The sequence below is a fragment of the Festucalex cinctus genome, chromosome 1 (assembly GCF_051991245.1).
Source record: "Festucalex cinctus isolate MCC-2025b chromosome 1, RoL_Fcin_1.0, whole genome shotgun sequence".
Taxonomy (NCBI): domain Eukaryota; kingdom Metazoa; phylum Chordata; class Actinopteri; order Syngnathiformes; family Syngnathidae; genus Festucalex; species Festucalex cinctus.
In genome coordinates, this window is record NC_135411.1 from 68,936,267 (window position 1) to 68,950,714 (window position 14,448).

Below are 14,448 nucleotides of genomic sequence, written 5' to 3' on the forward strand. Positions count from 1 at the left end.
CTACAAAAATACCAAAAGAAAGAGAAGTCCACCCAGACTTGCACTGGGCATGAAAATAGAGCGCTTTAAGTCAAATGTGCATAACCAAGTGGTTTAGTTGGATTTAAAAAAGTAAACCCCTTGTGTTTCTTTACATGGATCATACAGAAAAACAAACATGTACAATCTGCACATATGGACATGCATAGAAAAAGATGCAGTCTGCAAATGCTTGACAGTCAAACCGTGACTACACCCCTGAGAACTTTGAAATCCCTTACTCAAGATCTATTTTGTTGTGCTAAGTAAGCATCTCAACACAACCAGTCCCAGTTGGTTGCTAATTGTTTAGTCTGCAGCAGTCATCTGAACCTTATTTTCCAACATTTTCCTGTCTACTCCTGGATGGGGACAAAAATGACTGGACTAGCTCCAACATCTAGCATGAAGGTCATAACAGACAACACTAAAACATGTGCCAAATCTTTCCATGATGTATTTGTCTGTGTCATATTAACTTCTTGCTTTTGCTACAGACATGTTGAAATTGTTTTTAACTGTCTGGCAACAATATGGGGGAAAAAAAAATAAAAAATTCATGAGTGGATGCATTTTGCCAGACATTTGTCAGAGGTAAATAACTTAGCAACCTCTTTGCAGAGGGTCTCACGACCAATTTTTGGGAGGGATACTACTGCATTAATAGCAAGTTAGTAAGATTCTCATGTGTTTCTGACTTATCTGAAAATTTGGGTTGTCACTGTAGAACACCTAATCCTGCATCCTAAATGGACCAGTGGGGAATCTCTTTCTTCATGTCTCACCCACACCTTCTGGAGTCTGTGTTGTGTAAAACTTCAATCATGCTGATTTTCGGGACTGTGAACCCCGATGAAAAGCCACAACATGGCGGCCAAGTACTTTTTAGACAAGGATAAAACCTAATGAAGCTCCTCCCCTCACCTCAACTAACTGGAGTTCTTTCACCCCAAGATGACAAGACTTCACCAAGGTTTGGCATGAGCACAAAAAGAGCAAATACACGAGTTTTTCTATTTTTCTGCATTATATTTCTGGTGAAACTAGATATTCAGAAAACCCCTCCCAAAGTGATACTGTTTGTCAAGATGACAGTATCGATGCCCCCACCCACCCGCAATGCAATGACTGGTAATGACAGACACCGCATGCCGCAAAGGCTGACAATCAAGGAGAAAAAAAAAAAAAAAGCCTGCTACACTGTGTGTGCCTTGAGTGAAGCGTCCTGTTCCATGTGAGCACATCCTGACACCAAACATAAGCTTGTAATCACACATCCACTGCCACAGTTATTTGACTAAAGATCATTAGCAGGATCTTTCCACTCATGACCTACTTTTTTTTTGTCTAGTTTTTTTTTTTTTTTTTTTTTTACATTTTGTACTGAGAATATTTGCAGACTTCTGTGTTCTCATCAATTGAGTTGCCGGTGCTGCTCTTCATTAGGTGGGCTTTGAGAACAAAGAGAAATTACATGACAACTACATGACTACTAAATAACAATGTTGAATGACTGCACCCCGAGGGTGTCATTTATTTCTGTTTGAAACAGTACAATTTTGACAATACTGAAAACACAGAGACAATGTCAATGTCACCCATTCTTAAGGCAGGACTCATTGGGACATTCTGCATTGTGACATTTGATTGAAACATTTGCTGAAAGGAATGAAAGTAAATGGTAAATGTGGGATGGGGGCATGAAATGAAGTTGACAAATAGCGACAATACAACCAATTCTTACACAGCAGAACAGAAAGCGCTTGGGAATGATCTTCCATCATATCTGAAACCATCACCTTGAAGACTCATTATGGACCACACCATACACAAACTCACAAAAATCACATGAAATAAGAGTCAATGGTGGGTTACATGATGAAAAAGAAAACAGTAAGCTAAGCATTTGTAATAAAGCAATTAAATGCCATCGGTTTAAGTACATTGCTTGTGTTATGAGATTCATATTGCACAAATAATATGGGAGGGGGGGGGGGGGGGGGACACTTCCACAAACTTTTTAAGACCGAGATGATGAACTAGTCTGAGTATTCTGCATCATGCAAATTGGAAAGAAAATCAATACATTCTGATATAATTTCATGGATAAGGCCGTTAAATAAACATTAACTGAGTTCAGGGTAAAAAAGTATCTATGTACTTACTGTCTGCACAGTGTTATGGTGAAAGATGAAAGCTTTTCATGGCCAGAGGTCAAATGAATGTTGTCCACCCGCCCATATTAAGGGCTGCTACATACAGAGGGGTGGTCAGCATTGGCCATATCACCTCAACATTGGCTCAAATGATCATTCTCACATTCACTGGGTGACATCGTGACAACATGCGTGTTCTACCCTGGGATATGTTTAATTCAAACTTACAGTCCAAAAGGCTACTTTCACCAGATCCCGTCATTTATAACAGAAAGAAGTGTCATGTGCAAAGAGGCCACCCCTGCCCCCTCTCTCACCAACTCACATTCTTTATCTCGTACATGATTCTGGACTGTAGTAATTTCTGTCAAACTTTTTGGTTTGTTTTGTCCACTATCAAGGTATGGAGCAGTATCCTCCACATGCCCTGCTGCCGCCTTGCTCCTCATTCCCCAGACGCAGCGTCTGGCCCTGGCTTTCGCTCTCCCAAAGCCCCGGAGTTTGTAGGATCTTTTCCACAAGTTCCTCAAAGGCGCACTGTACGCCGTCTTTGGTCTTTGCGCTCGCCTCTGAACAAAAAGAAAGAAGATTATCATCAAAAACAAAGCAAGAAAATACTACATAATCCTTTAATATAAAAACAGGGAAAACTATTCCTTTAATATGCAGGTTTTAATGATCGTGACATTTAGGGAAATGGTTAAAAAAAAAAAAAAAAAAAAAAAAAAAAAAGACTGACTCAATTTAGAACGCAAAAGACATGCAGTGGGCTCACAGTGGATCAAATCGACAACATCCTTGTCTGGCTCTGCCCAAAGCTGCTCATTAATGTTGCTGCACTAAAATGGAAATTCCAAAGCAAAGTTAACCTAATTTCCGAGAGAGGGCAAGTTTGGATACAAGAATTAGAAACTCAGGAAAGCGTGCAGACATGCATTTAAAGTAACAACATTTATATGCTAATCATAATGAAAATGATCTGGAGAGGTTGCATCCAAGCAAAAGACCAAAGTAGTATAAATCAGGCCAGATAAACACAAATCAGAATTATCATTTGCTGAGTGATACACAACCCTTTTCCAACTTGCACAATTTCTGTTGAGAAGTTACACTCACTTACCGATAAAAAGCATTGCGTGCTTTCTCGCAAACTTCAGGCCTTCGTTTCTGTCCACTTCATGATCATCCTAGAAACCAAATATACATTTAAAAAAAAAAGAGGAAAAAAAAGTGTATAGCCAGTTCACGACGACAGAAGTACAGTTGACGTCATAGTGAAATGTCCTGTATTAATGTGCTTTCATATTTTTATTAGTGTCTGTGGAAGAAAATCCTCTTGAGACTCACCCGATCAATCTTGTTGCCTACAAGCATTTTTACAATATCATTGCGAGTTGTGTAGGTTTCCAGTTCATTCAGCCAGTTCTCCAGTTTTGTGAAGGTGTCGCGCTTTGTAACATCATATACTGTCAACCCAAAAGAAATAATAATAGAAACAGTTATGTGATTCTGCACATTCACTGTGCTTTCCAATATTACAAGTCATACATAATTAAATGACAATGACATTACTATGATACAAAAAAATTCTACAGCAGTAAATAAAACATATGTAAACTAAAAACATATGTTAAAAAAAAATAATAATAAATGTTTTTGTGATTTTTTTTTTTTTTTTTTAAAGCAATTACCAAGTATGACTCCTTGGGCGCCACGATAGTAGCTGGGTGTTAGCGTACGAAACCTTTCTTGTCCAGCTGTGTCCTATAGGAACAGGGCATGATAAGAAATGGCAGAAATACTGAAAAGAAAAAAATGTGCAAATAGGTGAATCCACAGGTGCTTCGGCACCAATTTAGTAAGACTGTAGAACGATAAGACTCATGTGGTATAAGGAGGCACACTTTCCCACAACTATTGATGGTTAATTGTGGTATTTGTCTTCTTCATACCCTTTGTTGTTGAAGAATGGATCTTTTATAACACATTCAAACATTGTTCTGCACATTATTTCAATTAAAAAGTGAGACATTAGTGCATATTTTGTCCCTAATTAAAATGGCTTCTTTTTTTTTTGTCATACATGTATTTAGGAAGTGTGCAGTTCTATGGCTGACGTTTAAAAAAATCCATCTCACTTCTCAGTGATACAAGTCTTACACCACTAATTTGTTTACTGTTCTATGCAATGTCGCAATCCAGTGGACAGATATTGCACTGCATCATGTTTTTCATGAGGTCCTATTTAAATAAAAGGTACCGTCTTACCCATATGGCGAGTTTTGCTTTATTTCCATCGATGGCCAGTGTCTTCACTTTGAAATCCACACCTTATTCGGCGTGCAACAGAAAAGGAACAAGAGGGTTTTAGACAATGGCGAAATGTGAAGTTGTAAACATTGAAAACTTGTGAGTTCGTGTGTGAACTGAAGTATACCTATTGTCGCTGACTGCTCTGGATCAAATGTGTCTTCTGTGAATCTTAGGAGAAGGCTGTGAGTAAAGGAAATGTAGATAATGGACGTAGACGCTTTATGTAATGTAACATTAGTGGTGTATTGAAAACAATGAGGAGCATCAGCTAAAAAAAAACGCAGTGAAAAGTTGACAAAATGTTTTGATGTTGTTACAGCACAACAACACTACAAGTGAACTTTAAAAATATAATATCATTAGGTGGTTGACAAAACAGCTGCTGGGCAAAACAGTGCTAATAAATTAATGTCAACAGACTTAACAGGCTAAGTTAGCAAGCTAGCTCAGAGCAAAACAAACCTGGATTTCCCCACTCCACTTTCGCCTATTATCAACAGTTTCAGAGTTGTCAGTACGTCGTCGTCCATATTACGATGCAACATTAGATAGTCGTCCGATTTGCTGTTTTTAAAAACAATGTAGAGACTGCTTGTTTTTTGTTTAGTAATTCCCCTATGTGGCTTCACAACCTGCGCGCACAACTTCCGCCGTGTAAGTCTGACGTCATCGATAATCGTCGATCACATTCCTAAACATTGGCGTCATTTATTTATTTATTTTTGTGCTTCGGAGTTTTGTTGTTGTTGTTTTTTTTGTTTTGTTTTTTACTCATTTCACACTTTCAAAGATAAAACAATGAATACAAAGCTCAACAAAACAAACACAAATTCACTTCCAAGGGTTTATACAAGAGTCGACAATAAGCGTAATTTTTTTGCACTGCTCCTCAGTACTGGGAGGCGGACATGCTAACCACTCAGTTATGGAGGACGAAAAGTGCCAACATTAAATAAATAAATACAACATTAAATAATTAAATAAGTGTAATTAATTAATTAAATGTGTCATTAATTAATTAAATGTGTCATTAATTAATTAAATTCCCTGTGATTATTTAATGATTTATTTATATATTTATTTATTTATTTATTTAATTATTTATTTATATATTTATTTATTTATTTATGTATTTAATTATTTCATGGTCGCTGTGTTGCGGTGTTTCGTGAAATTATTTTATCTCTCAAACTCGCTCGTCAACGTTTGGTGGGCAGGTCCTAACACCTGATTGGTTACCCTGCTCACCAAGTCAAGGCAAATCCATTTCAGAATAATGGATTGATGCAGTGTTCGTGGCTAGCAAACAGAATACATTATGCTCGGTGGCGCTATTCACCTCTGTGTTGGTATTGCACAACAACAAGCCTAGATCATTAATAAAAACGTATTCAATATCTATAAGAAACTGGTTAAGTTAGTTTAGTTTAGTTTATTCATTTTTTCCTTTCGGACACATTACAGTTTACATCAATCACATCACATCATTTGCAACATTGACATCCGAAAGAAGGGCTGACGGGTAGAAGCCGAAGCTTATTCGAGACCCGTCCCCATCGACCCATTACTATAACGCATCAATCATATACATTATTTAGAATAGTCATTAATTTTTATCGTTATCCATCCCATACTATCCCAGACACTGCTCGCTCAGTTCATCTTGAATGTCCGTGTGTAGATTGTGGCTAGTCCCAGTCATTTAGAACTGGTGAGTCGGTCCCCAGACGCCACCAGCAAGCCCACCCCGCCAGGCGAGCAGCCAAGGCAAGCGCAATTCTTCTCTTTCACCAGTAGGGTCTTCGCTGACCTCGGATCAGCTTTCACACATGTTGTGCTTTCCAGAAGAGTAGATCGGCTTGCATTCAGCCCATTGCTTTCAAGCAATTTCAGCACTCGATTCTGGTCAGGTAGCACCACTGGTTGCTAGCATGTTGTGGATCTGATGACTCCTGTGCGCTGCCCAGCCTCGCTCACCCAGCAGAGCGGCCCACGCCAGCTGCATTCCAGGAACCAGACCACCAACCCCCATTTTGCGTATTGACAGCAGATTCATTGGAGCCACAATACAGCCTTATCATGTAGCCTTGACTGTTAGAACAAATGTCCAAACGGAATTCGAGCCAGACAATATTTAGATTCAAACGGGAACAGCAATACATGTTATCAATGCAGGTGTATAAACAAGAGTTAGCCTTGGCAAAGTCAGCAAATAATCATATACAACTCCAGCTTTGGGTAATTAGTGATGTTGTTGTTGTTGTTGTTGTTGTGATATTGTGAATTACTGTTGTCTCTCAAGCGCTGCCAATTCCTCAGCTCCTTTCACGATTCGTGTTTTTAGTTGACCAGAGTTATCTTTAGTTTGAATAAAAATTCGGCAGTCTTTTGTCCACGTACTTTCGATAGGTCCATTCTTTCTCATTTGTCGAGCCTTTTTGGCGATGTCAGCATTTTGTTTGGTGAGGTTTTCGTTGATGTAGACATGTTTCCCACGAAGCTTGTGACGGTCTCTCAGAAGAGCAATCTTTTTCTTTCTGTCAACAAACCTGATCAGAACTGCCGGTGGTCGTGTCCCTCCAGTTGGAAGCGAAAAGCACATCTGAATGTGCGCAGGATCAACAGTTAATCCCAAATCTCTGAGTTGAAGTGTCACTTGCTGTTCCACAGTCTCGTTCCCTGAATATTGGTCAGAATCTTCCGTGCTCGTGCTAGCCGCAGCTCTCAAAGGGCCACGGCGCGGCTTGATCTTGATACCGGTGACTATCACATCGTTGATACGAAGATTTTGTTCCAAATCATCCACTTTTTGTTCCAAGGCAACAATGCGTCGATCTTTTTCCTGTGTCTCTTTCTTCAATTGCTGTATTTCCTGAAGAAGTGGCTCAATGCTCTTCTTCATTTCAAGTAATTCGGCAACCATTCCACTGAGTTTTTTAAGAGAAGATTTTATCTCCTCAATCTCGTCAGCTCTTTTTCCGCCAGGCATTCTGCAACAATGTAGTTAAAAATCCCAATGCAAAAATCAACAAGTAGTTAGATTCACGAGCGAGTTCAGGAGCAAGTACAGATGCGTCCTTCCTCAACAGATGCGTCCTTGAATAGTTAATAGTTGAAAAGTTAAGTGCGTGTAGGTGGCAGAAAACGTGCATAGGTTGCTATTCGTCATTAAATTAGAAGAAGAATAAGGAGAAGGAGAAGAGACTGCTCGTCAATGCGCGAGTCTTGCGGGTTGTTGGCCTAAAATGGCAAAAAGTTGTCCGGAACTGCTACGAGTGGCAGCTAATTTAATAGAAGAAGCTCCTCAGCCACTGGTAGCTGCTCAGTCGCAGCAGACACCTGCCACTTCCTCTAGAACACCTACAACACCTGTCCAAGGTAAAGTAAAGATCACTTGTGCTTCTACGTTGTAGTTTGAAAAAAAAAATGTTTCAATGGGTTCATTATGATTATGTACGTAAAACATAAATCTTTAAAGGTAGGAACAATGTCAAGATAAGTATACGGCAAAATGTTGTTAGCTGGCAGAATTATTCCAGATAAAAAATGAAGCTGTGCCAGATTTCTCTTATTGCAGGCGAGATAGCAAGGCTCTTTGCGCCATATGGTGGTGGTGGTGGTCACGGTGGTGGTGGTGTTGGTGGTGCGAATAGAGGGTGGGCGAGACGACCCCCAATTCAAATTAATAGAACAAGCTACACGCACACCTTCTGCTGTTTGGCTGACCACAAGACAGACAAAGTAGGGGGGGGGCGTTCCAAGATGGCCGAGTGAACAGACGTTTACTATCGAGCTCTGCGAAGATAAATGTTTTAAAGCGGTAGGAACCAAATTTGTATACTGTTTGAGACATTCACAACCTTCTTTAGGACAACATAAAGCTTTTGCATCAAAGAAAAGGACAACATGAAAACTGCTCGTGAGAATAAAAGGCCGTTGGGAAGCGACAAAAGGAAGCTAATGCTAACCGAAAGCAAGGCTAGCAGCAGCAACAGGGTGGAGGGTAAACCTCTTATCGACAATTGCCATGATTACACAGCTACACTGACCTTCCCGTTGACAGAGGATGTGCATGATGAATTCCCAGTTCTTCCTCTCACACCCAGTAAGTCTCCAGTGTCAAAGAAAGCTATGCATGAACGGCGGGATACGGAAAATGTGGACATTATTGCTAGCTTGTCGGAGCTAATCAATGCTAGGTCGGATTCCCTAGCTATGAAGATGGAAGGTCTTAAGAAGACTTTGGACTTCGTATGTGAGGAAATCAAAGATGTGAAAGGAAAAGTGGTCAAGCTGGAAGCAAGAGTCTCGGAACAAGAAGTTCAAGGTGCCACGTGTCAACAAAGAATCACCGAATTGGAGAGGTATTCACGCAGATGGAACCTCAAGCTCTTTGGAGTGGAAGAAACAGAGAAAGAAGATGTGAGGATGGTCGTCATTGAGGTCTGTCAAGCAGTGTTGCCAGAATACAACACCCGTCTGCCTGGTGCGGTGGATATTGTACATCGTCTTGGTCCCAAGCACCAAAACAACAACAAACCGAGGGCGATCATTATCCAATTCATCTCACGGCTTTGTCGAGATGCCATTTGGAAAGCTGCAAAAACTTCCTCGTTCCTGAAGGAGAAGCACCTGAAGTTTGCTGAAGATTTATCTAAAGAAGACCGGGAACGTCGGAGCAAGCTGTGGCCTTTCATTGAAAAGGCTCGCAAGGATGGTAAAAAAGCCTACTTTGTGGGCTGTCGTGGGTTCATTGAAGGCTCAGAAGTTAACCCAACTCTAGGATGAAGTTGCCGCTTTGAATTTGCTTTTGACTGACTTTTCTTTGTTGAATAGTTATATTCTATACCGCTAATAAGTTATGTTGGTTGAGTTCATCATACTTGTATGAAAGTTGGACGTGAATGGTCATTTGCATTTGTTTTTTCTTACCGAGATTTTATTTAAGGTTGCAGTGCTCGGTCCCTTTTCGTTGTATACTAATACTACTTTCTAAACTTTGATACTTGTTCTGACTGTTTGTTTTTGTAAGTTTGATATTTTTTTATTATTTTTTGAATGTCATTGTCATTGATATCCCTTAATGCCAGGGGGTTAAGACATCTTTGTAAGCGTAAAGCCTTGTTTTTATTTGCCAAGAAATTTAAAACTGACTTTTGTTTTTTTCAAGAGAGTCACTCTTTAGGTCCAGATGTAAGTTTCTGGAGGTCCCAGTGGGGAAATGATGTGTGGTTTTCACATGGTTCTGCAAGATCAGCAGGTGTTGCAACACTTAAAGGTAATTTTTGTGGAAATGTTTTACTTTCAGAGTGTGATTCCCTCGGTCATTATGTTTGTCTTATAATTGACTGTGGTAATGCAATCTTTATTACTATAAATTTATACGGATATAATACTAGACACGAAAATGACAGTTTAATTGATTCCTTAGAAACCAAACTGATGGTATGGCTTTCTAAATATCCAAATTCAACTTTGATTATAGGAGGAGACTTTAATGTTACCTTAGACAATACACTGGATAGGTGGCCTACTAAACAAAATGTAACTCGTAATGTAAGATTGGAAAATCTCATGGAAAAATTTAGTCTTATAGATATATGGAGAAGGAAGTTTCCTGATGATAAATTATTTACTTGGAGCAACCGTTCAGGCTCGAGACAGTCGCGCATTGATTTTTGGCTGATATCCAATAACTGGCCTGAAGACAGAGTTTCGGTCGACATCCTTACAACACCTCTTACAGACCATAGAGCAATATACATTAAACTGCAGCTCTGCACATCTGAAAGCAATCTTCATAGGTCGTCATATTGGAAATTAAATGGTTCACTTTTAGGGGATTCTGTTGTAAAATCTGAAATTACAAAGATGATTGATACTTTTTTTAGCAAGGCAGTAAGTGAGGGTTCATATGGTCTGAATTGGGAACTTTTTAAGTTTGAAGCAGGTACATTTTTAAGAAGGTATGGAGCCCAATTGACGAAAGCCAGGGTAGTAGCAGAAGAAAAAATAATTGCACAAATTACCTCAATCTACCAACAACCCCCAGAACAGATTAATGAAGAAGATAAGCTAATGCTAAGACAACTCCAACATGACCTTGATGAAATTTATCGGCACAAAGCCAAGGGTGCGTTTGTTAGGTCGAGGAAAAAATGGCTTGAGGAGGGAGAGCAGAATTCTGCCTATTTTTTTCGTTTGGAAAAACATCTCTCAACATCCAACACAATCCATCAATTAAACATTAATGGTACAATAATAGATGATGCAAAAATTCTCTCTATGTTTTGTGGTGACTTTTATGCAAAGTTGTATGATTCAAATTATACTGCGGAGGCTGCTGCACTCTTTATAGACTCGGTGAATAACACAAAAATCATCGACTCGTCAGACAGACTTTTTTGTGACACTCCGTTTGATGTCGAGGAAGTAGTGAAATCTATTGCGTCTCTCAAAACTAATAAATCTCCAGGAACTGATGGTTTGGTCACCGAGTTCTATAAAATGTTTTCAGATCAGTTGGCTCCATTTTTATTACAAGTTTATGTGGAAGCCATAGAGATTGGCGCTCTCCCCCCAAGTCTCACTCAAGGCCTCATTACATTACTTCCTAAACCTAACAAGGATACCCTTTATATTGACAACTGGAGACCTATTTGTTTACTGAATAATGATTATAAAGTTTTAGCTTTGATACTAGCAAGAAGAATAAAACATGTTCTAGACACGATTATAGATGAGACACAGTCTGGCTTTATGATGGGTAGACACATCTCTAATAATGTCAGGCTTGTTCTAGATATTCTTGACTACTCTGACCTCGTAGTTGACGATCCTTTCATCCTCTTTTTGGATTTTTACAAAGCCTTTGACACAATTGAACATGACTTTATATTTTTATGTCTAAAAAAATTTGGCTTTGGGGATTTATTTTGTAACAGTGTTAAAACATTATATAATAAGGCAAATAGTTCTATTAAAATGAAAAATGGCACTACACAGAGATTCAGTGTTAAGCGCGGTATACGTCAAGGCTGCCCAATTTCGCCATACTTGTTTTTACTTTGTACACAAATTCTGGCTTCTCATATTTCAAATAGTGCTCTTCAAGGTATACATATTGCTGAGAGAGAAGTTATCATCAGCCAAGTGGCTGATGATACAACAATTTTTCTTAAGAATGCTAGTCAAGTAGCTATTGCTCTTAACATTATAAATAAATACTCAAAGGCTTCTGGCTTGACACTAAATGTGAACAAATGCCAACTCTTACCTGTTAGGGACTGTATGGAAACCAGTATTTGTAATATTAAGATCCAAATGAAAGCAACTTATTTAGGCCTTGTTATTTGTAAAGATGAAACAACAAGAATGCTCGATAATTTCACTCCACTGATTAAGAAAACACAAACTAAGTTAAATCGATGGCTGCAAAGAAATTTAACTTTGAAAGGGAGAGTTTTACTTTCTAAGGCGGAGGGCTTATCTCGTTTGACTTACGCTGCTCTATCCCTTCATGTAGATAACAAAATTTGTAAGGATGTCGATCGTATGCTCTTTAACTTCTTATGGAAGAACCGTACACATTATATCAGAAAGAGTGTTGTAATGAACAGCTATGAGTCTGGAGGTCTCAATGTACTGGACTTTACTACATTACATAATACTTTTAAAGTTAATTGGGCTAAACATTTTATTAAAAATCCTGTTTCAGTTTGGAACTTTATTCCTCATTATGTTTTTGCTAAATTTGGTGGCTTAAATTTTAGTTTAAGTTGTAATTATAATGTGGACAAAATTCCTGTTAAACTATCTGTTTTCCACAAACAAGTTTTTTTGGCATGGTCAATGATTTACAAGCATAATTTTTCGCCACATAAATATACAATATGGAACAACAAAGACATTTTATACAAGAACAAATCTCTTTATTTCTCTGACTGGGTAGAGAAAAAGGTGCTTTTCGTCCGGCAGTTATTTGACAGCAATGGGCAACTCATGTCTTATTTAGAGTTTTTGAATACCTACAAATTTCGAGTTTCGCCAAAACAATATGCTATTGTATTTAATGCAATACCGACTGGAGTTAAAATGCTTTTTAAAAATAATCCTGTATTGCCCTGTCCTCTTTCTCTCCCCAGTATTTTAGAGACAGAGATTGGTCATTTCTGTCTGACATCAAGTAAAGATGGCAATAAGAAAATTCGTGCTCTGTTTCAGAAAAATATTGTCACAATCTCATATGTTGTGTCCTATTGGAATTGTTTTGTTACAGACATTAATTGGAAAAAGGTCTGGTCTATTCCAAATAAGTATTTGCTGACAAATAAGGTGAAGGAAGTGTCCTTTAAGATTTTACATAAATATTATCCGGCCAACCACTATATGACCAAGTTCAAAAGGGACATCGACACAAACTGCTCATTGTGTGGAACCCACCCAGAGACAGTTCAACACCTCTTCTGGATCTGTGGACACACTCGGACTTTTTGGAAAGAGTTTAGTAATTTTGTTATTAGGCATCTATATAGAGACTTTTTGTTGAAATGGGAAAATATAGTGTTTTGTTTCTTTAGGAAGTATGTTAATGATGATATATTTTTTATTATTAATCTGTTAATACTTATGGCGAAATTCTTTATTCATAAATGCAAGTATGGAAATCAAAAACCCAACTTCACACACTTTCACATTGACATGCTCACCTATATTAGACTTATAAATGGCTCTCATAACAGGAAGGCTATGAAAACTATCACTATTTGTAAAAAATATAGATTGTTTGACTGTACATGAAACCCCTGGCATTATTGTTTTGTTTTTTGTTTAGTAGTGTTGTCTTTGTTTTGTGTTGTACTTAAGTATATTGATATATGTTCCATTTTGTTCAAATCATTATTCTGATTTGTACTTGTTCTTTGGTTTAATAAAGCAAAAAAAAAAAAAAAAAAAAAAGACAGACAAAGTACCCAACATGCCGCTTAAATCACACATCCTTGCTTCGGGGCTTGGGAAGCAAAAAATAACAATTTCAGGTCAGTGTGTTACATTTTTTTTTTCTTTTGTTACAAAATATGTATGTATGTATGTGTGTGTGTGTTTAGGGGTGTATCTATCTATCTATCTATCTATCTATCTTACTCTGTATTTAATTTTAAAATCATATGTATAATATGTTCATGTCTGATTCACAACTTAATGTTGATATTATGAATTATGTTTTTTTTTATAGGCATATTTGCTCAGTTTTAAGTGACTCGAAGTCTTTTGTTTTCACAGGGAATGACAATGATCCCATGGTTTTAAGAAATAAACTGATAGAATAGGCCGTGGGGTGAACCCCAAAAATGTGCCTAGAAAATGAGTTTCGCTCCACTGTCTGGGCACTACTTGTTCAATGCATTTTTTGATAGATAATACCCTTCTGAACTTTGGGTTAAAAGTTCACCCAATGTTTTCCTGCCCCAATTTTGTCACAAGCCAGAAATGCATATTTAGGTAAATAACAAAAAACGGAAATCTTGTGCTACTGTTTTTGGTTGTAAAACGTCTTACATTAAATTTGGCAACAGAAAATCATTCCCAGATGTTATAAATACATGTACCTAACATCAGAAACAAGTATTGGTGGTTTGGTGCAATCATGTGAATTTAGATAATTAAATATATTAAATTTGTGCCAAAAAAACAAAAATACGCTTCAACTAGAAGTGAAACCAGCACACGGATGTTACATTTAGCTATGTTTATGTTTCATATATGAAAACAATTCACAACCTATTACGTCATGAAAGGTACACAAGAAGCAGCATACATCGGCCAAAAATACTACAATGCACCACAAACCTGGAACAAGGCAAAATGGACTAGATGAAAATAGATGCATTCAGAGCCCAGATTATTATAACATATAGAATATTTATTAAAGTATCAGATTGTGTCATCACAGCATGTCATT

At 37.9% G+C, this 14,448-nt stretch overlaps 1 protein-coding gene across 1 annotated transcript; it reads right to left on the bottom strand.

The window, feature by feature from the left end:
* Positions 1 to 1,523: 1,523 nt before the first annotated feature.
* Positions 1,524 to 5,160, bottom strand: LOC144005986 (ras-related protein Rab-18-B-like). The gene is made up of 7 exons (XM_077504571.1): positions 4,950 to 5,160; positions 4,612 to 4,667; positions 4,443 to 4,504; positions 3,866 to 3,938; positions 3,522 to 3,640; positions 3,295 to 3,361; positions 1,524 to 2,743 (listed from the first exon to the last, which is right to left on the bottom strand). The coding sequence occupies exons 1-7, from the start codon at positions 5,030 to 5,032 to the stop codon at positions 2,571 to 2,573; spliced, it is 633 nt and encodes a 210-aa protein (XP_077360697.1). The 5' UTR covers positions 5,033 to 5,160; the 3' UTR covers positions 1,524 to 2,570.
* Between the last annotated feature and the right edge of the window lie 9,288 nt (positions 5,161 to 14,448).